The sequence below is a fragment of the Bubalus bubalis genome, chromosome 2 (assembly GCF_019923935.1).
Source record: "Bubalus bubalis isolate 160015118507 breed Murrah chromosome 2, NDDB_SH_1, whole genome shotgun sequence".
Taxonomy (NCBI): Eukaryota; Metazoa; Chordata; class Mammalia; order Artiodactyla; family Bovidae; genus Bubalus; species Bubalus bubalis.
This window is the reverse complement of record NC_059158.1, coordinates 20,707,175-20,728,583: the sequence shown is the minus strand read 5'-3', so window position 1 is coordinate 20,728,583 and position 21,409 is coordinate 20,707,175. Positions and strand designations below refer to the sequence as shown.

The window sequence follows — 21,409 nt, the reverse complement described above, 5'->3', positions numbered from 1 at the left end:
AATCTGGGAGAAAGGCCACAGTAGGGAAGGAATGCTTGAGCTGAGAGCTGAAGGAGAGCTATAGAGCTGGATTGCTTTATTTACTCAGGGGACCACTGCTGCCTTGCGGGGGGCTTTCAGGTAAAGATTGTGGATGAAAGACAATAATTCGCTTTTGTGCACTCCAGAAATCCCACTCAAAACAGCCCCCAAACCTAAATTCAAATAGAATCAAAATTTCGGGAGAGGAGGCAACAGTAACAAACTTGGCATCTGGAAAGCAGATTGAAGTGTGATACTTTGTTGACTTGTCAGACCCTAGAAAGCTGAATTCTAAACACATCGTGTAGGAAAAGTGAAGAGGCGATCGGATACACACCACAGAACCTCCATCGTCACGCCCTTTGCCAGGCTCAGGAATTGTCAGCAGCAGCTTCACCTGGAAACTGGCTATTAGGAGCTGAATTGTGTCCTCCTGTCTGCTTCCCCTACTCCCACCCGCGCCTCATATGTCGAAGCTCTAACACCTAATATCTCAGATATGACTTTGTTTGGAGACAGGGCTTTTAAGAAAGTAACTAAAGTAAAAAAGGTCATATGGGTAAGCCCTGATACAATGACTGGGGTCCTTATTTTTAAAAGATCAGGACACAAACACACAGAGGAAAGACCATGTGAAGACCCAAGGAGAAGAACTGCCGTCTATAAACCCATTGACAGGGTTGTTCTTGAACTTCTAGCTTTCAGAACTGTGAGAAGATAAATCATTGCTTAAGCCATCCAATCTGTGGTACTTTGCTATGGCAACAAACTAATATCACCTTGCCTCTCCACCATCCTGGAAGAAAACGGAAAATTATTATTATTTTGAGTGAGCAAAGTATAGAGTTTCTAGGCTAGGGCAGTGTTTCTCAAGGTTTTCCCTTCATCACGATCAGGGGGGTTTTGTTAAAACAAAGGCTGCTGGGGTCCGCCTCCAGACCTGATTTTGTAGGCCTGGGGCGTGGCCAAGGACTTGCTTCGCTAACAGGTTCACAGCTGATGCAAGTGCTCCTAGTCCGTGAGCACTTTTTAAGAATCACTGGCTAGAAGACGCTCTAATAACACAGAACTGGTAGAAAATGCTAAGAACTCAGTAGATACTAGCGATTTGCTTTGAGTTGTTGTGAACTGAATGGCAAGTGTACAGTATAGAGAGCAGAAGGCTCTCGGAATTCCAGTGAGAAGTGAGGGTGTCAGGAAGACAAGCCATCTATGCTACTCTTTTGAGGATAAAGCAGCTTTTTAGCGCTGAGGTAGGAGGGGTGTGTGGGACGGGGTGGCGGGTGCAGGGTCAAGGACTGGACACCGCAGGGCAGGGAAGGCTGGGAATCTTTTTGAGAAGAAAGACCCTGATGCTGGGAAAGATTGAAGGCAGGAGAAGGGGACGACAGAGGATGAGATGGTTGGAGGGCATCAGCGACTCAATGGACATGAGTTTGAGTAAACTCTGGGAGTTGGTGATGGACAGGGAGGCCTGGCGTGCTGTCCATGGGGTCGCAAAGAGTCGGACACGACTGAGCGAGTGAACTGAACTGAGGTCTAGTGAATTTATAGGAAAACTGGTTGTTCGAAAATAGTGGCAGTTCTTAATCCTGTTTCATTGTGGATCTAAGCTGAGTACGTACACAGTTATTCTCAAGACAGCAAAGTTTCGACAGGTGGGAAGTGAGAAACCAATGAGTTTCCCCTATGCGGATCACTGGGGCTTTTGAGTTAATATTTAATCTTTCTTATCTTTCTCTACCAAGTATTAGTGAAGCTGTGAATAGCGGGGAGAAATATAATGAAGTTTACCAATAGAAAGATAAATCTTTAGGACCTGGGGGCGGGGAGAAGGCATTATTTAAACCCTAATTTAGAATAGAGTCCACTTTTCACTCGTGACCTCGTGGCGCAACGGTAGCGCGTCTGACTCCAGATCAGAAGGTTGCGTGTTCAAATCACGTCGGGGTCAAATTTTGGAGAAAGGGAGCTTTCTTTCATAAAGTTGCTGGCCAGTTTGTGTTTGACTCACGTAATCTGTTGAAGAGGAACCTCTTCCCAGAAATTATTGAAGATCATCTGGCAAATAGAAGTAAAGAGAATGTAGAGCAACTTGAAGCATTAAGCTTATGATTTTTATTTTGCTTTTCAGGAATACCGAAGAGTAAGTAAATGGATGGAAATGATGAAGGAGGTGGAGGAGAAGGAGAAGGGGGTTAGGGGAGAGAAGATGGCAGAGGAAGAGGAAGGGGAGGAAGAGGGGAAGAGGTATATACTCCAGCCCCAAGTAAGTAGATGTCTGTAACTCTTGTCGACGTCCTGTTTGCTACCTTGTAAGAGACTAAAAGTTATGACCAACCTAGATAGCATATTGACATTAAGCAGAGACATTACTTTGCCAACAAAGGTCCGTCTAGTCAAGGCTATGGTTTTTCCTGTGGTCATGTATGATGTGAGAGTTGGACTGTGAAGAAGGCTGAGCGCCGAAGAATTGATGCTTTTGAACTGTGGTGTTGGAGAAGACTCTTGAGAGTCCCTTGGACTGCAAGGAGATCCAACCGGTCCATTCTGAAGGAGATCAGCCCTGGGATTTCTTTGGAAGGAATGATGCTAAAGCTGAAACTCCAGTACTTTGGCCACCTCACGTGAAGAGTTGACTCATTGGAAAAGACTCTGATGCTGGGAGGGACTGGGGGCAGGAGGAGAAGGGGAGGACAGAGGATGAGATGGCTGGATGGCATCACTGACTCGATGGACATGAGTCTGAGTGAACTCCGGGAGTTGGTGATGGACAGGGAGGCCTGGCATGCTGCAATTCATGGGGTCGCAGAGAATCAGACATGATTGAGCGACTGAACTGAACTGAACTGAAGAGACTAAAAAGCCTCTTGATAAAAGTGAAAGAGGAGAGTGAAAAAGTTGGCTTAAAGCTCAACATTCAGAAAACTAAGATCATGGCATCTGGCCCCATCACTTCATGGGAAATAGATGGGGAAACAGAGGAAACAGTGTCCGACTTTATTTTTTAGGGCTCCAAAATCACTGCAGATGGTGATTGCAGCCATGAAATTAAAAGACGCTTACTCCTTGGAAGGAAAGTTATGACCAACCTAGATAGCATATTCAAAAGCAGAGACATCACTTTGCCAACAAAGGTCTGTCTAGTCAAGGCTATGGTTTTCCAGTGGTCATGTATGGATGTGAGAGTTGGACTTTGAAGAAAGCTGAGCGCCGGAGAATTGATGCTTTTGAACTGTGGTGTTGGAGAAGACTCTTGAGAGTCCCTTGGACTGCAAGGAGATCCAACCAGTCCATTCTGAAGGAGATCAGTCCTGGGTGTTCTTTGGAAGGAATGATGCTAAAAAGCTGAAACTCCAGTACTTTGGCCACCTCATGCGAAGAGTTGACTCATTGGAAAAGACTGATGCTGGGAGGGATTGGGGGCAGGAGAAGAAGGGGATGACAGAGGATGAGATGGCTGGATGGCATCACCGATTTGATGGACATGAGTTTGGGTGAACTCTGGGAGTTGGTGATGGGCAGGGAGGCCTGGCATACTGCAATTCATGGGGTTGCAGAGAATCAGACATGACTGAGCGACTGAACTGAATTGAACTGAAGAGACTCCAAGCTGGGTAAACCACTCCTGAATTCCAGATCCACAGAAAATATGAGATAGTAAATGTTTGTTGTTTTAAGCCACTAAGTTTTAGGGTAATTTGTTACACAGCAGTAGACAATGAGTACATTTTATCTCAAAATCATCTCCTGTGTCTAGCAAGACTAATATATATTACGGTCCTTATCCAATCCTTACTCACCAAAAATCCAGATTTTGAAAATCTCACTAAATAGCTCAATTACCTTGAGCTAATTACCTTCTCACTCTGAGTCACTATTGAGATTCCTGACATAATGTTTTCTCTAGTCCAATAAACTCAGCTTTGTTTTTCAATGAGGTTATTGGTGACGTTCTGAGGAGATAGCAAGGGCTTCCTTTGTAGCTAAGTTGGTAAAGAACCTGCCTCCAATGAAGGAGACCTGGACTTGATCCCTGGGTCGGGAAGATTCTCTGGAGAAGGAAACTCCAGTATTCCTGCCTGGAGAATCCCATGGACAGAGTAGCCTGCTAGGCTACAGTCCGTGGGGTCCCAAGACTTGGATATGACTTAGCATCTAAACCAAATGAAATCTGAGGAAAAAGAGTGCACATTGTAAAGATTTCTTTTATAACAAAGAACATACTTTTAGATATTTGTTCTAAAATAGCCTACAGTATGTAATCAATTCAGTACAACTAATGTGAGCACCAACTATGTGCATTACACTAAAGATCTCTGTTTATAATAGAAGATACAACTTCTGACTCCCAGTGGTTCATTAAAAAGTTCCATGAAATAAATATCAGTGGCTAATATTTATCTGATAGTTTTATACTATTTTTCAAGGCTTCAATAGGCATCATTTTATTTTATTTTTACAACCCCTAGAGGAATGTAAGTTGAATGAGTTACATTCAACTCTGCTAGGCTCTATTTACATATGAATAAACAAATTAGGAAACTTGGCTGAATTTATTTATATCTCTCAGACTGTCCAGTTATATATTATTCTGTTGCTAGGATTTGGAAGAACCTAATTTATGGCCCAGATTCTTCCTTTAAGATCAACATTAGTAATCTCTCAATTTACTAAAAGGCTTTTTGCCATTCTTCCCCTTCAAAGCATCCTAATCATAGCCGCCTATTAAATATTGCAATTTCTCTATTCTGAAGAAGTGAAGAGATTTCTAGAGTGAAAAAAAGTTCCTGGGCTTTCACATGCTTTAATAATCCAGGCTGTCAGATTCTGCTACTTCCCTAAAGCCCACACTCAAGAGTCATTTCAGTAGAGATTATTTTCATTGATTATCAGTAGTTTTCTCTGTGTTGCTTTTCTCCTCCAAACCAGCTGAAAAGTCCTGAAACACAGGATTTGTTTCTAGGCCCCATTTGTCTTTTGCTTCCAAAGCGGCACAGTGACCTCGGCAAGCTGTATCCAGGAGCAAGTAAGAAGGAAGTGGGAGAATTATTTTTTCCTTTATTATTTTCTTTTTTATCCTGCTTCCGTTGACAATATCCTCCCTGCCAAACTTGGGTCTCCATAAACAGAATGACAATAGAAGGTCTTTTTTCCAAAATGAAGCAACTTAGTGCCTCAAACTTGAATTGAGCACGTTGGCCTAGTAAGTAAACGAACTGGCTTTCGGCCTTAATGAGAAACTTTCAGAAAGTGTTTTCATTAAAGATATAAACTGAGGAAGGGATGGAGAAAGACATTTTTATATGTCGGGTGTTTATAGGTAGTTTTCATTTTCAAAAGACTCCAAGTCACATATCAGCAGTGTCAGTTTCCTTCTAGTTCACAGGTTTTCCCAGAATATTTAGATGTAATCTGTTATTTGACGGGATTTAGGAACATTCTGGGGAAAAAATACGCATTCTTATTATTTGCCCCAGAATTTAGGAATAAGATAATTATTTGAACACAAATAAAGAGGGCTCAATTCGTCGAGGCATTGGTGGTTCAGTGGTAGAATTCTCGCCTGCCACGCGGGAGGCCCGGGTTCGATTCCCGGCCAATGCATCATGCTTACCTTTTCCCGAAAAGCCGCAAACAAGAAGTATTTTAAGCTAAGTGCACTTCTGGTAATTTACTGGTAATTTACAATTTCATCTTTGTAAATTCACAATTTCAATTTTATAAATTATACCTATTGGCATGCATTTGGTTTTCCAACAACAAAAAAACCTCAATTGATAGTAGTCTTTAGAAGGTGATTTGTGAGTAAGTGGTATTTGGAGGTGGAATGTGGCCACGTACAGACATATATGCAGTATTCCTACTCTTCGAAGCAGCTTTAGAAAGATATTCATAATATTTTAGATCTAAGAAAGTGCCAAAATTTATCCCCTTGAAAATGAATTAAAAAACACGGGACACGTGTTAGCAGAGTGGCGCAGCGGAAGCGTGCTGGGCCCATAACCCAGAGGTCGATGGATCGAAACCATCCTCTGCTATTTGCGGTGTCTTTTTGTTGATTGAAACCTGATCTTAGAAGGGACTGAATGCTTTTACAACAGACTATCACATGTAGCTTGTGTACTAGCTCTGGATGTGTAAGAATCCCTAAAGTTGCTTGTTAGAAATACCTCTTTCCCATTTTTAACGGAGGTAAATCTTATTCTTTACGTCCGATAAATCTGTTGGAATTTAATCTTTCAGATTTGGTGACCACTACACCTCGTAGGGATTGGAATGTGACCTTCGTAAGATCTCTGGTATACTTCAGACAAAGGTTACATTTTGTGATAAAATCTGTAACCAACATCTCAATCTTCAAATTGTTGATATTTTTATCATGATGACAGGCATTCCAGAACAGCTGTTAAAATGAAAGGACATTTGTAACAGGCAAGATATTCCTCATGGGAATATATCTAGACAATCTAATCAGTTCTGTAGTCGTGGCCGAGTGGTTAAGGCGATGGACTTGAAATCCATTGGGGTCTCCCCGCGCAGGTTCGAATCCTGCCGGCTACGTAGTCTTTTTTTTTTTTTTTTTTTCTCCTTCTCTCCAGGTCCAAGTACCAACTGTGGAAACTTGACACGAAATACAGTTTCCCTGATTATTATTATCTTTCTCCATAAAATTGGATGGAGGAAATTTTAGTTCCCTAGTATAACTGTCTGTAGAGAAAATCTTTGAAATTTACTTTGGTAAACGCTAGGGATTTCTGAGACCATTATAATTTTTTTTTTTTTTTTTAAGCTCAGGCATTAATTCATTTTGAATTACTATCTCCCGAACTTAAATTCTGTTCGGTCTGACTTTCGATCCTCACTTGCCTCGTTTTCCCCTTAATGAATTTCCAAGAATTTGGGTATATCAAGGCATCACTATTCTACTCGTGAATATTTTGACGTTTCAGAACCAGTATTTCAAACAGAAATTTCCAACATTTCCTTCTGGAGCCCTCTTATCATTCCATTTAGGAGGCCAGATTGTAGGGAGGAAGTATCAGTTGAAGAATATTCAAAACTGTTTTCAGATTTTGGCTAAATTTTATTTAAAAAAAAAACAAACAAACAAAAAACCCCAAACATACCAAAAACTGTTTCGCTTGCTAAAACTCTTTCTAAGACATACGCACACGGTATATACGACAGAAATAAGTATGAATAGAACAAAAATTCAACTTGTATTAAACTTGCAATCGATCCATTTGGAAATGCGGATAAGCAAAAATAAGTTTGTAAAAATACTCCAAAATTTTTCCTTAATCTCAAAATTACCAATAATTTCCTAATTTATCTTGAACGTTTTTCTTCTTTTTCTATATTCACACATGTCCTATGGAATTTTTAAGTGTAGACACCATATATAGACATTCATGGCCCAGGTCAGAAATTCAGTAAGTGCAGTTTTGATTTTGCAAGGAAGGCAGGTACTCAAACCCTACGTGGACTCAGAATAACTGGAAGCAAAGTGAGCTCTACGCTTTTCGCATTGTGGAGCACTGATAATGAGGCCTTCATTCATACAAGACAGAAATCATCAGAATAAAGTGCATGTGACACACTGCAGCCACGTTTCTAACTGCTTGCCTCAAAGAGCGTGTGATGGCCCCATGGTGTAATGGTTAGCACTCTGGACTTTGAATCCAGCGATCCGAGTTCAAATCTCGGTGGGACCTGACTTTTGGTGCCTTCCCTCCCCTTCTCTTCAATCACTGTGGTACCTCGAGGAGGCCAGACACCTAAGCACTTGCGCGGCTAGACACCCCATCCCCGTCAGCAAGGAGGCAATGTCCTGCCGAACAACTTTCTTCATCCATTCATCTGAGATTTCCCATCTGTTGTCTTCTTCTCCATTTCCTTCTCTGGACCACAGAATCCCCTCAGATTCTAGTAATTTAGATTGCTGTCTGCTTGACTATTCGCGTTTTATACCCCTGACCTCAGTTCTGGGTCCAAGTTCCATCAGTTTTTAATATGAACTGGGTCCTGAGAAATTCGTAGTGCCTGTGAGCCTTGGTCGTTGCATTTCACTCGGATCCTTTGCTGACTGGGATACAACTGATTCTTTATATATATTTTTAAGATAAAAATTATAGTTCACAAAGTCCTGAATAGAAGCACAGGCTCTTCAATGAATATTCAGAAATCTTCCAGGAGACAGTAGGTTGTAGTGGCCCCATGGTGTAATGGTTAGCACTCTGGACTTTGAATCCAGCGATCCGAGTTCAAATCTCGGTGGGACCTTCTTTAGTTTTGGTGGCCAGCCAATTTTCTCTCGGTTTGCCTCAAATTGATAATGTACACATCGGTTTCCGGGCATAACCTTCCCACTCAGGCATCCTCCGGAGAAGCATTCTCCCTTACTTTCTTCTGGGACTCCTATGAAGTGGGTCAGATCTGTAAGTGAACTACGTACTTGAGTGATTAAGAGTTCATATATCAGAGGCCTTTACAGAGTCCCAGAAGACAGGCCCCACCTGTGACCCTTTTCTCCTTCGGAGCTCAGGCAAATGCTCTGTAGGCTGCAAAACTCTGCATACAGACCAGAAAATGTCCAAAACATAGAATAAGATTCTAAGCTATTGGTCATCTGAGAGTCTCCACTGTCTCTTTACAGGACAGTGTTAAGTCTCCACTGTCTCTTAATGTTCCCACTGAATCTATGCTGAAGCCTTTGAAAGATCAACTGACCAGGATACAAATCTTCCTGTGAAGGTTACTTATATCAAGGTCCCATGGTGAAGTGGTTGACCCTCTGGTCTCTGAGTACAACAATATCAGCTGTCAGTGGGACTCTAAATTCCTTCTGTTGACTTTCTCACCACAGTTTGAGCATGTATCGTCCAGTACTCTCAATGACAGCAAAATAAGAGTCCCCACAAATGTGTGCCTCTGGCATTCTAGAAAAAGTTCTGCAAAGTTCTTCCTGCTTATTAAGCCCCCGTCATGGAAGTGCTTTAGAACCTCTGTATTAATTTCCTATTGCTGCTGTAGTAATTGACCACAAATTTAGTTACTTAAAACAACACAAATTTACTTTCTTACAGTTTTGGAGTTCAGAAGTCTAAAATCAAGGTTTCAGAATGGCTATGTTTCTTCTGGAGACTTCAATGAAGACTATTTCAAGAGACTTCAAGAATATTTCCTGGCTTTTTTCAATTTTAATGGCCTCTCCCATGCATTGCTTCTTGGTTCTGCATTCACATTTTCTACTATTGAATCTGATCCTCCTTTGGGTCCACTTGGAGAATCCAGGATACTCTTCCATCTTGAAATCCTCAATTTAATCATATCTGCAAAATCTCTTTTTACCATGTAAGGTAACATATTCTTACATATTATGAGTGATATCATACAGTATTTGTCTTTCTTTATATGTATTATCTCACTTAGCATAACACCCTCAAGGTCCATGTTGTCGTGAACGGCAGAGTTTCCTTCTTTCTTGTGGCTGAATAACATTCCATTACACACACACACACACACACACACACCCCGCATTTTCTTTATTCATTTCCTGACAATTTTTTCCCATATCTTGACTATTGTAAACAGTGTTGTAATAAACATAGGAGTGCAGATATATTATTGATATCCTGTTTTCATTTCTTTTGGATAAATAACTAAAACTGGGATTGTTGGATCATAAAATAGACCTAGTTTTAAGCCTTTTGAGGATCCTTCACCCTCTTTTCTTTAGTGCTTGGAGTGTGGTCTTTTATTTTTTTTTTCCTTTATCAAAGCAAGAGGGCCATTTATAGGGAGAAAAGACATTTTCTTCATAAGTTAAAGAAATAATAATAATGTAATTTCACAAATAGAACTCTGTTGTGTAGAGAAATATAATTTTATCGGGGGAGAGTCATGCAGGTGACGAGGTGGCCGAGTGGTTAAGGCGATGGACTGCTAATCCATTGTGCTCTGCACGCGTGGGTTCGAATCCCATCCTCGTCGTCCTGTCCTCTCCCGCTGTAGTGTGGGAGTGAGGTTTTAGTGCCCTGTGAACAAGGTATAAACCGTTACGGACGAACTGTGTAACTTTCACTATTAATAACGCATGTTTTTAACCCCTTTTATAGAGAGATTAGGAAATCCGTCGCGTGGATGAGAGAGTTAAGAAACTGCTGCCTCTGCTCAGGCTCAGGTTTGCTCACTGATTCTACTGCTTCTCCACCTGAGTCAAAAACTGATTCCGGGCCTTCTGAGTTCCGTTGTCTGTTAATACCCTGCCCAACCCGCTGGCCGCCTCCTTCCTGCCTGCGTTCCAAACGGTGAAGCAAATTACACACTCCCAGGGAGTTTTCTCAAAATGTCCTCGTTTCCGCCACACCTTCACACAGCTGAATCAGTAAACCTGAGGGTGACGTCTCTGTGGTTGCAGGCACCACAGGTGATTCTGATGGGCTGAGAACCACGGGTCATTCTCTTCATTCACTGCTCCCAACCGCTCTCCAGCCATGGTTCCTTGTCTCGGCAGTTTTTGTATATTTGCCTTTTAAATCCCAGGCAGCACGTTTCCAGGTCCAAGGCACTCTCTCCTTACACCTCATCACTCCCTACCCGCCCCGCGGTGGCCCCCAATCTCTTCGTCAGACTCTAGCTTTATCTGAATCCTGGTCCCTGCTTTCAGGAGCAGAAACTGTTCACATGCTCTGCTTTTGCTCATGCAGTCACTTCTGCCTGTAAAGTCACTACTCCTTGGTGGCAAAATCTTTTTGCAAGAGGCACATCAAATGTACCTTTTCTGTGAATTCTCAAATGAAAGCATCATTCTCCTCTTTGTGTTTTGTATGAATGAATTTAGTCAAAGATCTTTTCAGGAGTTCCAGGCTCTGTTTCCTTCCTTCTTTGATCATCTTCTGCCACTTATATCTTAATTTTAGCCCGAAATCCCATAAAATCTCATCTGTTCCCCCTCTTTTCTTTCACCTTACAGGCAAACTATAGCAAAGGGCTGAGCACATGGTGTGGAATAACAAAATTTGAAGGGACCGTAAAGATGATCTTTTGGAAAATCCTCCCTCCCATCACCTGTCTCTTTTACGGATGAGAAAACCGAGGTAGAGACCAGATAAATTGCTTGTTTTTTTTTTTTTTTTAATCATACTTTTTTTTTTTTTTTTTACTAAGGTTCATGGGAACCAAGGTCTTTTAGATCAGGGGATGATAAGGTCTTTCTAAGACTCTTGAGAGTCCCTTGGACTGCAAGGAGATCCAACCAGTCCATTCTGAAGGAGATCAGCCCTGGGATTTCTTTGGAAGGAATGATGCTAAAGCTGAAACTCCAATACTTTGGCCACCTCATGCGAAGAGTTGACTCATTGGAAAAGACTCTGATGCTGGGAGGGACTGGGGGCAGGAGGAGAAGGGGACGACAGAGGATGAGATGGCTGGATGGCATCACTGACTCGATGGACATGAGTCTGAGTGAACTCTGGGAGTTGGTGATGGACAGGGAGGCCTAGGGTGCTGCGATTCATGGGGTCGCAGAGTCGGACATGACTGAGTGACTGAACTGAACTGAACTGAACGTGCTCAAATCCAGTGACTGGGATTATGATTTTTGAAACTTGGAAAATTCTTCTAAAGTACACTGGTCATAGGTCAGCAGATCTTCCAAAGGCTCATGAGGAATGAGACCTATGAAGTACAAATTTTGCAGTAAAATCTGTTTTTGAATTTTTTAAGGTATGGCTTATGTGGTACATGTGGTTCAAAGATGGCTCACAAACTATAACCCATTTTATTTGGAAAATAAAAACCGAGGAAACGATGATTCAGATTGGAGGCCAAAGTGGAGTCTTGAGGAATTGGTATATTTTTTTTATATCTTTGAATTTTCTCGAATAAATAATCACAGATACTGGATATCTGAGCAGTCAGTCTTAACCCTCTTGCCTGTCCATCCCCATGTTACCTTGTTTGAAAATAAGGTTGTAGGGGTACCACCCTTTTATATCCTTGTCTCCTCAACTTTGCACACTGTAAACATTCAGCAGATAATCATGAAATAACAGGCTACTGTATATATGTGTATGTATACGTGTGTGCATGATATTGACATGGGAGAAAAAAAAAACTTTGTCCAGGCAGAATATACCTAGGGTATTTGTCACTTCTTTTAATATACATTAAAGGATTATTTGGGGCTTCTCAGTGGGTAAGAAACCCCCGCTCACCTGGTGCAATGTAACAGAGGGAGACACAGGCTGCCTCCCTGGGTTGGAAAGATGGCAACCCATAGTATTTTTGCCTGGAGAATCCCATGGACAGAGGAACCTGGTGGGCTACAGTCCATAGGGTCGAAAAGAGTCCAACGCAAAAGATAATTTTAAATGTGCTAATCTCTTCTATTGTTTCCAAAAAACAGAGAAAGAGGAATATGTTTAGTAGAAAAGAGCTAAGCCTCCATATGACTTGAATCTGGGAACATCATATGTTTCACTAAGAACTCAACATTGGAAATTAAGTTTTCTTCATCCTAACTTATTATTAAATTCAGTTATTTAGGTACAGAAAAAAGTTTTTGTATATTTTGTGTGGTTATCTTCTCTGCCTTCCTGTTTGCATACACTTTGCAAACAGTCCAGCTCTTTTAATGACCTTAATATTTTGTTCTGTAATTTCGGTTTGAATAAAAGCTGTTCTCATCCTTTTGATGGCAATAAAACCAAAGGAAAAAAAAGAAGTTCAGATGGAAAAGACAGGAGAAGAGTGGAAACCAGTGACAGATTCCAGCAGCCAGAACTCAGGACTAACAGAGAAGAGGTTGTGGCTTCGGACGAAGTCATGGGAAAGGAGAGGCAACAGGTTTCCCCCTGTGCTACCAACTGGGGGCTCAGTTGGAGAGAGCTCCACTTACACATCGGAATTTCCTATTCAATGATAAGCTGAGTCTGTGAAGATGAAACTCAGGAGCTCAAATCCAAATTTAGGGAGAATGTGAGGGCCCCCAAATTATTGGAAGCTTTGTTAGTGTTTTGATTTCCAGCCACTCTTCACTCTGGTTCTCCGAAGGCTTTTGAGAATAATCTCTTAAAAATAGGGCAGAAAGAAAATGGTTCGAGACACAGTAAACACAGGGTTTTCCATCGCCTATCCAGGAGATATGGCTATTAAATTCTATTACAGGAGTGAAAAGTCAAAACTAACCACGAAGGGATTCGAACCCTCAATCTTCTGATCCGAAGTCAGACGCCTTATCCGTTAGGCCACGTGGTCTCCAAGGACATGAAGCTCCTGAGACACTTAATAAATTTTCTGTCTCGTCCTGAATCCTGAAAGCTGCGTAATGGCAAAAAGGCAATGGTCCCTGCACCACCCGCGCCCTGTCTTTAGAAAAATGGAAATTCGAGATTACAGGGGTTATTTGGGGCCAAGGAGTACCACCTTGTGAAAGATAAGAACTGACAATTATTTCGGTCTTGGGTACTCCATGCAGGGAGTATATGGCACATAAAGGATGCCAAAACGTTGCATATATATATATGTGTGTGTGTGTGTGTGTGTATATATTTATATATATATACACACACACACACACAGCCTTGTTGGAGACTATCTTATCTATGAGAAAATTATTGGCCTGGAAATTCAGCCAAAATGATTTTAGAGCATGACTGGTGTCTTTCTTTTCATGACTTTTCCACTCAAGCAAGAGAGTCCGTGTCATCCTTGAAGATGGAGGACAAGGAAGGCTTCTCTAGTACTTGCTTGTGTATATCTTTTTCTTTTTGTGTCCACACTTTTTTTCTTTGCTGTAATAAATCTTAACCTTGGATATATCTTGATTCATGTGAATCCTTCCAGCGAATCACCAACTACTGGGTGGTCATAGGGCTACTGGAAACATCATTTTCCCTTTCCCCCGTTGCACTTAGTGTACACTTTTAAAGAAATATCTGTACTGTACATACGTGTACTATACATAGTTACACATGGTTTTAAAAGCATGTCTACGCTGTAGGCTACTTAATGAGTGTTCTTAGTTCCTAGCACAGTATGTAACATAAACATCTGAATAAGAATATTTTCTGAGAGAGGAAAAAAAATATAAAACAGTCCACACATATATTTAAAAATAAGCATAGAGAATAGTTCTGTTAGAGGTTGAAAAGGAAGATAGAGGGTAGACACATTTACAGTAGCGGCCGAAGTGGTCTTCTCAGGTCAGCGTACAATTAAGGTCACCAAACTCTGCACTCTGTCTCAAACTGTTACTTATTTACTCCAAAGATTAAAACTCTAGTAGTTGCAAAGAATCTGCACAGGCATGGCCCAGATTTTCAGTTTGTCACTTTAACTACATGGCCTCAGTTTCTTACAAACAGTGCTTTCTGAATTATGAGTAGAAGGAAGCATAAAAAGATCTGGGCTTCCGCTCCTGCTCTCTTAATTCAGCACTTTCACAGCATCACAAGACAATGAACGCTGTGATGAAAACTGGAGACAATAATAACATGGTTACTTTGGCAAACAGAAGAAATCACGGAAACGGTTTTCACATTTATTTTCAGGGCATTTTCTAGTAGTTCAGAAAAAGCTGAAACTAGCAGAGGATGGTTTCGATCCATCGACCTCTGGGTTATGGGCCCAGCACGCTTCCGCTGCGCCACTCTGCTTTACAACCTGAGTGCGTTACTAATAATACCCTTAACTGTACTAGTAAGCACGCCTCTAACGAGAAAACTGTAAGGGCGGGGTCGGGGAGGGGTATTTATTTCAATACTTTGGCTACAAGATGCCAACAGTTCGTATTAATGTCGCTACCAGAATCAGAGAAAACAAGGAATAGAAAAGTAAACATTAATACGGAGTTAAGTTACTGGGCGCAGAAGGAGGAACGGTTAGATAATTAAATCAGAATCACAAGTTTTAATAATCAAAGAAGAAAACGAAAATAAGACGTGAAAAGAACTTTGGTTCCCGCGGCTGGCGAGATTTCTACCGGAGAATCGCTAAGCAACCATGTATTTGCCTTTTGTGAAAAAAATCTTTTGGTTAGATTTCCCTTGGCTTGGTGATGGAAAAGACGAGGTCTTGAAGCTTTTCAACTCTTCTGGAGAGGGGTTTCGGTTTAAAGGGGTTTTGTTACCGGGACGGAGCAGCAGTGCTGAAGGCCCCGTAAACGTGGAGGTAAAGCCGGGCCCTCATTTCCAACGAAGGTTACAGCAGTTCCGGTCATGTGGGCCATGGCTCCAGTGCAACCGTCCCAAAGCATTCTAAGCAGCAAAAGAAAATTAGTAAATGTTAATTTCTTTAGCCTGACCCAGTTTTAAATTGCATTCGAAAATTGCTTAGGGAGGGAGGACCCACCGGAGAATCGTCAGCGGAGGGCCCGCTCGGTGGGCGGGGACTAAGTTGTCGTGACGTCACCCAGAACTGGGTCACGAGGGGAGGGGCGAGCTGGCAGGCTAAATGAATGTGCCCGCGAAAGCGCTTTCAGTTCTCACTTCGGTCCGGAATCCGCTCATATAAAGGAATTGCCTGTGCTTTGTCGCTGCTGTTTTGGAAGTTCTCTTGGCAGCTTTACCATGTCTGGACGCGGCAAGGGCGGGAAGGGCCTTGGAAAAGGTGGCGCTAAGCGTCACCGCAAGGTTCTTCGCGATAACATCCAGGGTATCACCAAGCCCGCCATCCGTCGTCTGGCCCGGCGTGGAGGAGTTAAGCGCATTTCTGGCCTCATCTATGAGGAGACCCGCGGGGTGTTGAAGGTGTTCCTGGAAAATGTGATCCGCGACGCGGTCACCTACACCGAGCATGCCAAGCGCAAAACTGTCACCGCCATGGATGTGGTCTACGCGCTGAAACGCCAGGGCCGCACCCTTTACGGCTTTGGCGGTTAAGCTGCTGGTTCTCGGCGATCCTAATATTTCCACCAAAGGCCCTTTTCAGGGCCGCCCACATATTTCGATGAAAGAGCTGGCTAGCACTTCTTGCTGTTTCTTTTGTTTCCTAAGGCACATCTCTCATGCTCAGTTTGCGCTAACAAAGCCTACCTCTCGGAACTTAACACTGGAGGATTGCATGGTAACCCACCCCAGTATTTTTGCCCAGATAATACCGTGGGTAGGATTGCAGAGTCAGACATGACTGAGTACGTACGCACACAGGAAGTTTTAGAGAAGTGGAGGTTCACTGTGGTTTTAAAAATAACTTCGGCGCGTTTAAGTTTTAAGAGACCCTGTCTACCCCAGAAAGATTAGCTTAATTCTGGGATATTTCGAATTTGGAATCGAGTATCCGCAGCACTTGAGTATTACAGAGAAGTCGGCTTACACTCACCGCGATGTAGCGATGCTTGGCTCTCCCCCGGCGGTGCCCTGTGCTCAAGATGGCGGCGAGGCAGAGGAACAAAGAAAGCCCGCGCCCGCGGCGGGAAGCGCGACTCGGAACAAAGGCGAATTCACGAGTAGGGCGGGTCTTCCTCTCAGCGGGGGCGCGCTCCTGGCCTCGGCTGGCGTGTGGCGCTGCTGCTGTGCTCTGCTGACTAAAACTTGTACCCATGCATTGGGGGAACAATTAAAATTGACCCACCGGGAGAGCTACCATGTATTAGGTATAGAGGACACTATAGTCTGAATTTCTGTTTGAAAAATTTAAAAAGTCGACAGGCAGTATGTTTTTAAATGAGCAATATAAATGGCACTTAGGCTTAAGATTAAATAAACATTTAAAAAAGTACTATACAGACATCAGGATTTTTTTTACCTCAAAGGAAGTATGCACTGTTTTTGTTTGTTTAAAAAAGTTACCGGTATACTCACTGCCTAACTAAATACCTAATAGTCGGTGCACATGAACAAATCTCTGTTATACCTTAAATGTCTTAGAGATCTAGTTTGTTTAGAGGAAGATCCAATCTTCCCTTTTGTTCTGTCTCAGGCCTCTTAATGCACTGATACACGTTTTCTCCAGATTTCCCGGATCTCAGTTTTTTGACATTGATTTGATATAGACCTGGCCTATAGAATGTCCTCCTGGTTTGGCTTGTTTCCTGATGGGGTTATTTTCCTTGATTTCTGTACCCTGTATGACCTACAAAGTAGAAGTGATTTCCCCTACATTTGACTGAAATAACATTAATTTTCTTGTCAAGGAACAGGTTATAGATCATTGTATGTAAATACTGTTGTACATCAGGGTCACTTGTTAAGGGGACTATGTAGGTTCTAGGTCAGTCATTGGTTTAGGATAATTATTAATAGTTTCTTCGTAAAATCCGATTTCTCCTCCTTATGGCTGGCAAGTAGTTTGTAGGGTGATACTTTGAAAGCCAGAAATCAATGGAGTCATTTGGAATGTCATCTCTTTTAAAGATATGGGCTCTGGTGTTTAAATATGAAAAGAATCAGATGTTATTGGAGCTAAGGCACTGATTTGAGGAGATAAATTCATACCATTATGTTAATTTAACAAACAAAATTGAGCACATGGCATGTACCAGGCACTGTTCGATGCTATGGAATTACAGCAGTAAACAACGGTGAACAAAACAGTATTTCTAAGTTCATGGAGCTTATATTTTGTTGGAAGGGGCACAGACAAAACAGGTAAAACAGTTTGTTAGATAGTGCTAAGAACAAAACTGAAGCTGGGAAAACCTTTATAGAGTAGAGGAAGGAGATGGTAGTTTAAATGACATAGGAAGATTCGGGGGAGAAAATCTGACTCGAATTCAGAATACGCGGGTTTGATCCCTGGGTTAGGAAGATCCCGTGGAGAAGGAAATGGCAACCTACTCCAGTATTCTTGTCTGGGAAATCCTGTGGACAGAGGATCGTGGTGGGATACAGTCCACGGGGTCACAAGAGTCAGACATGATGTAGTAATTAAACCAGCACCACCAGAAGGCTTTACTTGTAAGTGATGATTGGGGAAAAAAGATTGAGAAAGTGAAGTTCCAAATGGAAGGAGGACTAAGTAGCAAAGCCTGGAGGTAGCAAGGAAGTTATCTGGTGGGCAGAGGGAGGCCAAGGGGGTGTGGAGAAAAAAGAGACCAAGTTTGAGAGGCAAATGGAGGTGAGTAGTTTGCTTATGGCCTTGGAACCCAACACATCTGACTATTAAAAAGATACCTCTAATCCTAGTGAGGCACGAGATAATCCCTGGAAAATGACGCATATGTTGCTTGAACTGGCCATCAAAGGCAGGGAAGACTTAGAGTCACAGGCACTAAGTTGTCCTCAAAACAGTTCAGGGAACAGAATTGTTTTTTCAACAGGGGCAGGCCTGTTAGAAGCGGTTTGTATTGTTCACAGTGCCAGACAAGGAATCCTAATCGGTGTTAAATGCTAGTAGTCTTTCCAGCCCACTGCCTTGTTCAAGACCTCAGGATTCTGAGATTCTAAAGTGGGCAGACCTGAGGGGAACTTCCCGGAACTTCAACTAGCCGCTTTAGCAACAGCTAATATTTTAGAGGACTCTCTTTGTGCCAGCACCACCCTAAGGGCTCTTTTATTGATCACCCCAGCCACGTCACATAGTAGTTCTTAATTATTATTCCCATTTTAGAGGTAAGGAAATGCTCACGAAGGGTTTAAGTACCATGTCCAAATTTAGCGTTCAAAGAGGCGAAATACGCTGGGGGATTTCTCCTTAAACCATGATTATCTATTTCTTAAATATACTTATTTGTTTTCCAGAATACACTGTTTTAAAATGTATTTACAATTAACCTTGGAAAATGAGAAATGAATGCTTTAATTATATGTAGGCTTTAGGGAATTTCCTTCACAAGCACCATAACAAAATGTAGTAACATTTAATGTTCACAAAAGTCTGTGTAGATATAGGGAGAAAAAATTTTCCCTTCTTTCTTTCCATATTCTTTGGTTGGTGTAATTGATACAAGATATATTAACAGGGAAAGGCAAACCGAAACACCTAATTTGTATTACCTCCTCTGTACACTGGAGATCCCCAGTAAAACTGAGAAGACTACAAAATGCCTGAGCCACTACCTTAAAATACCATCTTCAGATTAAAAAAAAAACATGATGGGAGGGGGTAGTCAGTTGTTTTCAGAGGTAATCAGGAAAAGCAATGTAAACATTGGTAAGATTGTTAATGCAGATTTAAGTAGTGTCCTTTCCCATTAAAAAGCAGATTCTATTTGGACATTTTCTTCCTGGTAAAGCAAGGGAAACACTTGCTTTACAGGGAAGGGAAACGCTTACATTTGGATTATTTACTTTATAAATGTAAACGTCTTTAGGAAACACTAACTTTTCTAAGTATTAAGAGATTTTCCTGCTTCTTAAAAATAGCCAGCTTAGAATAACTGACATCCTACCTTTTAAGAAACGTTTGCAAAGACACGTGGCTAATATGTAGCAAATGAAAACTTTTGCGGTCAGGCTTAGCGCTGCTCAAAATTAGCTTCTTTGGCATTAGTGGTTGGGGCATAGACATTTTTCCTCATACCACAATGGTCAGAAACCTTAACCCTGATGGCTGTATATAATCTTTCTCACTGCTTGACCGAGCCATTTTAATACAGTCTGGAAAGTTACAGGTCTTTTGAGACAAAGTGGGTGGCTCTTAAAAGAGCCTTGAGTTATTTGCGTTGTTTCAAATGACGAAATTTACTTGGAGCTGGTGTACTTGGTGACGGCCTTGGTACCCTCAGACACCGCGTGCTTGGCCAGCTCCCCGGGTAGCAGCAGGCGCACCGCTGTCTGGATCTCCCTGGATGTGATGGTCGAGCGCTTGTTGTAATGCGCCAGGCGCGACGCCTCGCCCGCGATCCGCTCGAAGATGTCGTTGACGAAGGAGTTCATGATGCCCATTGCTTTGGACGAGATGCCGGTGTCCGGGTGGACCTGCTTCAGCACCTTGTACACGTACACAGAGTAGCTCTCCTTGCGGCTACGCTTGCGCTTCTTCCCGTCCTTCTTCTGGGCCTTGGTCACCGCCTTTTTGGAGCCCTTCTTAGGGGCAGGAGCGGACTTGGCTGGCTCAGGCATCACAAAACCCAAACAGGACCAGGAGGTGAACACAAAATACGCCCACAAGCAAAAGATCTTAGTATTTGCTTGGCCCGTATGCAAATGAGGGATGGCAGAATTACAATTTATGAGTGGTCTTTTCATCACATCCTAACCTCTGATAGGCTCTTTATTTCAAACTCTTATTGGCTCTTCCCTTAGCTCACCGTTACATAATTTGACCTTTTCACTACAAGCTCCCTATGTAAATTAGCAGGTGTTGTTTCAGATCTGGCTTTTGATTGGCTTGGATTTGTGTTTAGCCAATCGCATAGGCTGTTTTACCAAACCACCAGAGAGTATAATTACCTAGCTTCTGGTGCCTTCAGGATTCATTTGTCTGGGTCTCAGCCTGTTTCTGGTGTTTCATTATGTCTGGTCGTGGAAAACAGGGCGGCAAAGCACGCGCTAAGGCGAAGACCCGCTCTTCGCGAGCAGGACTCCAGTTCCCCGTGGGCCGAGTGCATCGGTTGCTTCGCAAAGGCAACTACGCCGAGCGGGTCGGGGCTGGTGCTCCGGTGTATTTGGCAGCGGTGCTGGAGTACCTGACAGCCGAGATCCTGGAGCTGGCGGGCAACGCGGCCCGGGATAACAAGAAGACCCGCATCATCCCGCGTCACTTGCAGCTGGCAATCCGCAACGACGAGGAGCTCAACAAGCTGCTGGGCAAAGTCACCATCGCTCAGGGTGGCGTCCTCCCTAACATCCAGGCGGTGCTGCTGCCCAAGAAGACTGAGAGCCACCACAAGGCCAAGGGCAAGTGAACCTACCTAGATCTCAGTGTGTGTCGCTACAACCTTTTACCCAAAGGCTCTTTTAAGAGCCATCCACATTGTCACATTTAAAAGAGCTCGTAAACAACAGTACTCCGTGTATGCGTTGTAATACTTACATTGAAGCTACTGGGTAGATAGTACAGCATGTTTACCCGAAGTTATCCTTTCTTCTTGACGGGAGTGCTCCAAATGTGATTCAGGAAAATGAATTTATACAGGAAAATGGTAGTTTCAACAGCAAGGGTAACGTTTACAAAAGCTGGAGTGGCTGTTTCTCTTGAGAAAAGGAAAACAAATTAGTGGTGGTAGCCTGGAATGTCAGGCTACGGTCTTTTGAAACAGCAAAAGGAAAGGACCCCCGAGATCAGTGCGGGCTTTTCAAATAAATCAATTTCTGTTCACTGGTGCCGAATGGAAACCTGGCGACAGTTAGGGTGAAGTAGAAAATGGTAGTTTTTATTGCTTTGACTCTGCCCTCCCTTGAAAAAGAGTAGGAAGGAATTTTATACAATCTCAATTCAGTTCAGTCGCTCAGTCGTGTCCGACTCTGCGACCCCATGAACTGCAGCATGCCAGGCCTCC

At 42.6% G+C, this 21,409-nt stretch overlaps 3 protein-coding genes, 1 long non-coding RNA gene and 9 other non-coding genes across 13 annotated transcripts; 9 read left to right on the top strand and 4 right to left on the bottom strand.

Moving 5' to 3' along the window:
* Positions 1-1,903: 1,903 nt before the first annotated feature.
* On the top strand, positions 1,904-1,975 carry TRNAW-CCA. The gene has a single exon. It is a non-coding gene; the product is annotated as a tRNA-Trp (tRNA).
* Positions 1,976-5,557: 3,582 nt separating this feature from the next.
* Positions 5,558-5,628, top strand: TRNAG-GCC. The gene has a single exon. It is a non-coding gene; the product is annotated as a tRNA-Gly (tRNA).
* Positions 5,629-5,990: 362 nt separating this feature from the next.
* On the top strand, positions 5,991-6,062 carry TRNAM-CAU. Its single transcript has one exon. It is a non-coding gene; the product is annotated as a tRNA-Met (tRNA).
* Positions 6,063-6,503: 441 nt separating this feature from the next.
* TRNAS-UGA lies at positions 6,504-6,585 on the top strand. Its single transcript has one exon. It is a non-coding gene; the product is annotated as a tRNA-Ser (tRNA).
* Positions 6,586-7,667: 1,082 nt separating this feature from the next.
* Positions 7,668-7,739, top strand: TRNAQ-UUG. The gene has a single exon. It is a non-coding gene; the product is annotated as a tRNA-Gln (tRNA).
* A 496-nt stretch (positions 7,740-8,235) lies between these two features.
* Positions 8,236-8,307, top strand: TRNAQ-UUG. Its single transcript has one exon. It is a non-coding gene; the product is annotated as a tRNA-Gln (tRNA).
* Positions 8,308-9,935: 1,628 nt separating this feature from the next.
* TRNAS-GCU lies at positions 9,936-10,017 on the top strand. The gene has a single exon. It is a non-coding gene; the product is annotated as a tRNA-Ser (tRNA).
* Positions 10,018-13,211: 3,194 nt separating this feature from the next.
* TRNAR-UCG lies at positions 13,212-13,284 on the bottom strand. The gene has a single exon. It is a non-coding gene; the product is annotated as a tRNA-Arg (tRNA).
* A 1,328-nt stretch (positions 13,285-14,612) lies between these two features.
* TRNAM-CAU lies at positions 14,613-14,684 on the bottom strand. Its single transcript has one exon. It is a non-coding gene; the product is annotated as a tRNA-Met (tRNA).
* Positions 14,685-14,922: 238 nt separating this feature from the next.
* LOC123332264 lies at positions 14,923-16,487 on the bottom strand. The gene is made up of 2 exons (XR_006549095.1): positions 16,348-16,487; positions 14,923-15,284 (listed from the first exon to the last, which is right to left on the bottom strand). It is a non-coding gene; the product is annotated as an uncharacterized LOC123332264 (long non-coding RNA).
* Positions 15,524-15,994, top strand: LOC123332263 (histone H4). The gene has a single exon (XM_044938291.1). It carries the CDS (start codon positions 15,597-15,599, stop codon positions 15,906-15,908), a length of 312 nt encoding a protein of 103 aa, XP_044794226.1. The 5' UTR covers positions 15,524-15,596; the 3' UTR covers positions 15,909-15,994.
* Positions 16,488-18,892: 2,405 nt separating the features above from the next.
* Positions 18,893-20,081, bottom strand: LOC102402411 (histone H2B type 1-C/E/F/G/I). Its single transcript, XM_006047983.3, has one exon. It carries the CDS (start codon positions 20,028-20,030, stop codon positions 19,650-19,652), a length of 381 nt encoding a protein of 126 aa, XP_006048045.1. The 5' UTR covers positions 20,031-20,081; the 3' UTR covers positions 18,893-19,649.
* Positions 20,082-20,278: 197 nt separating this feature from the next.
* On the top strand, positions 20,279-20,914 carry LOC102413952 (histone H2A type 1). Its single transcript, XM_006048018.3, has one exon. It carries the CDS (start codon positions 20,423-20,425, stop codon positions 20,813-20,815), a length of 393 nt encoding a protein of 130 aa, XP_006048080.1. The 5' UTR covers positions 20,279-20,422; the 3' UTR covers positions 20,816-20,914.
* Positions 20,915-21,409: the final 495 nt, after the last annotated feature.

Excerpts from the sequence above, each read along its gene's own strand:
- LOC123332263 (XM_044938291.1), top strand. The coding sequence starts at position 15,597 with ATGTCTGGACGCGGCAAGGGCGGGAAGGGCCTTGGAAAAGGTGGCGCT.
- LOC102402411 (XM_006047983.3), bottom strand. The coding sequence starts at position 20,030 with ATGCCTGAGCCAGCCAAGTCCGCTCCTGCCCCTAAGAAGGGCTCCAAA.
- LOC102413952 (XM_006048018.3), top strand. The coding sequence starts at position 20,423 with ATGTCTGGTCGTGGAAAACAGGGCGGCAAAGCACGCGCTAAGGCGAAG.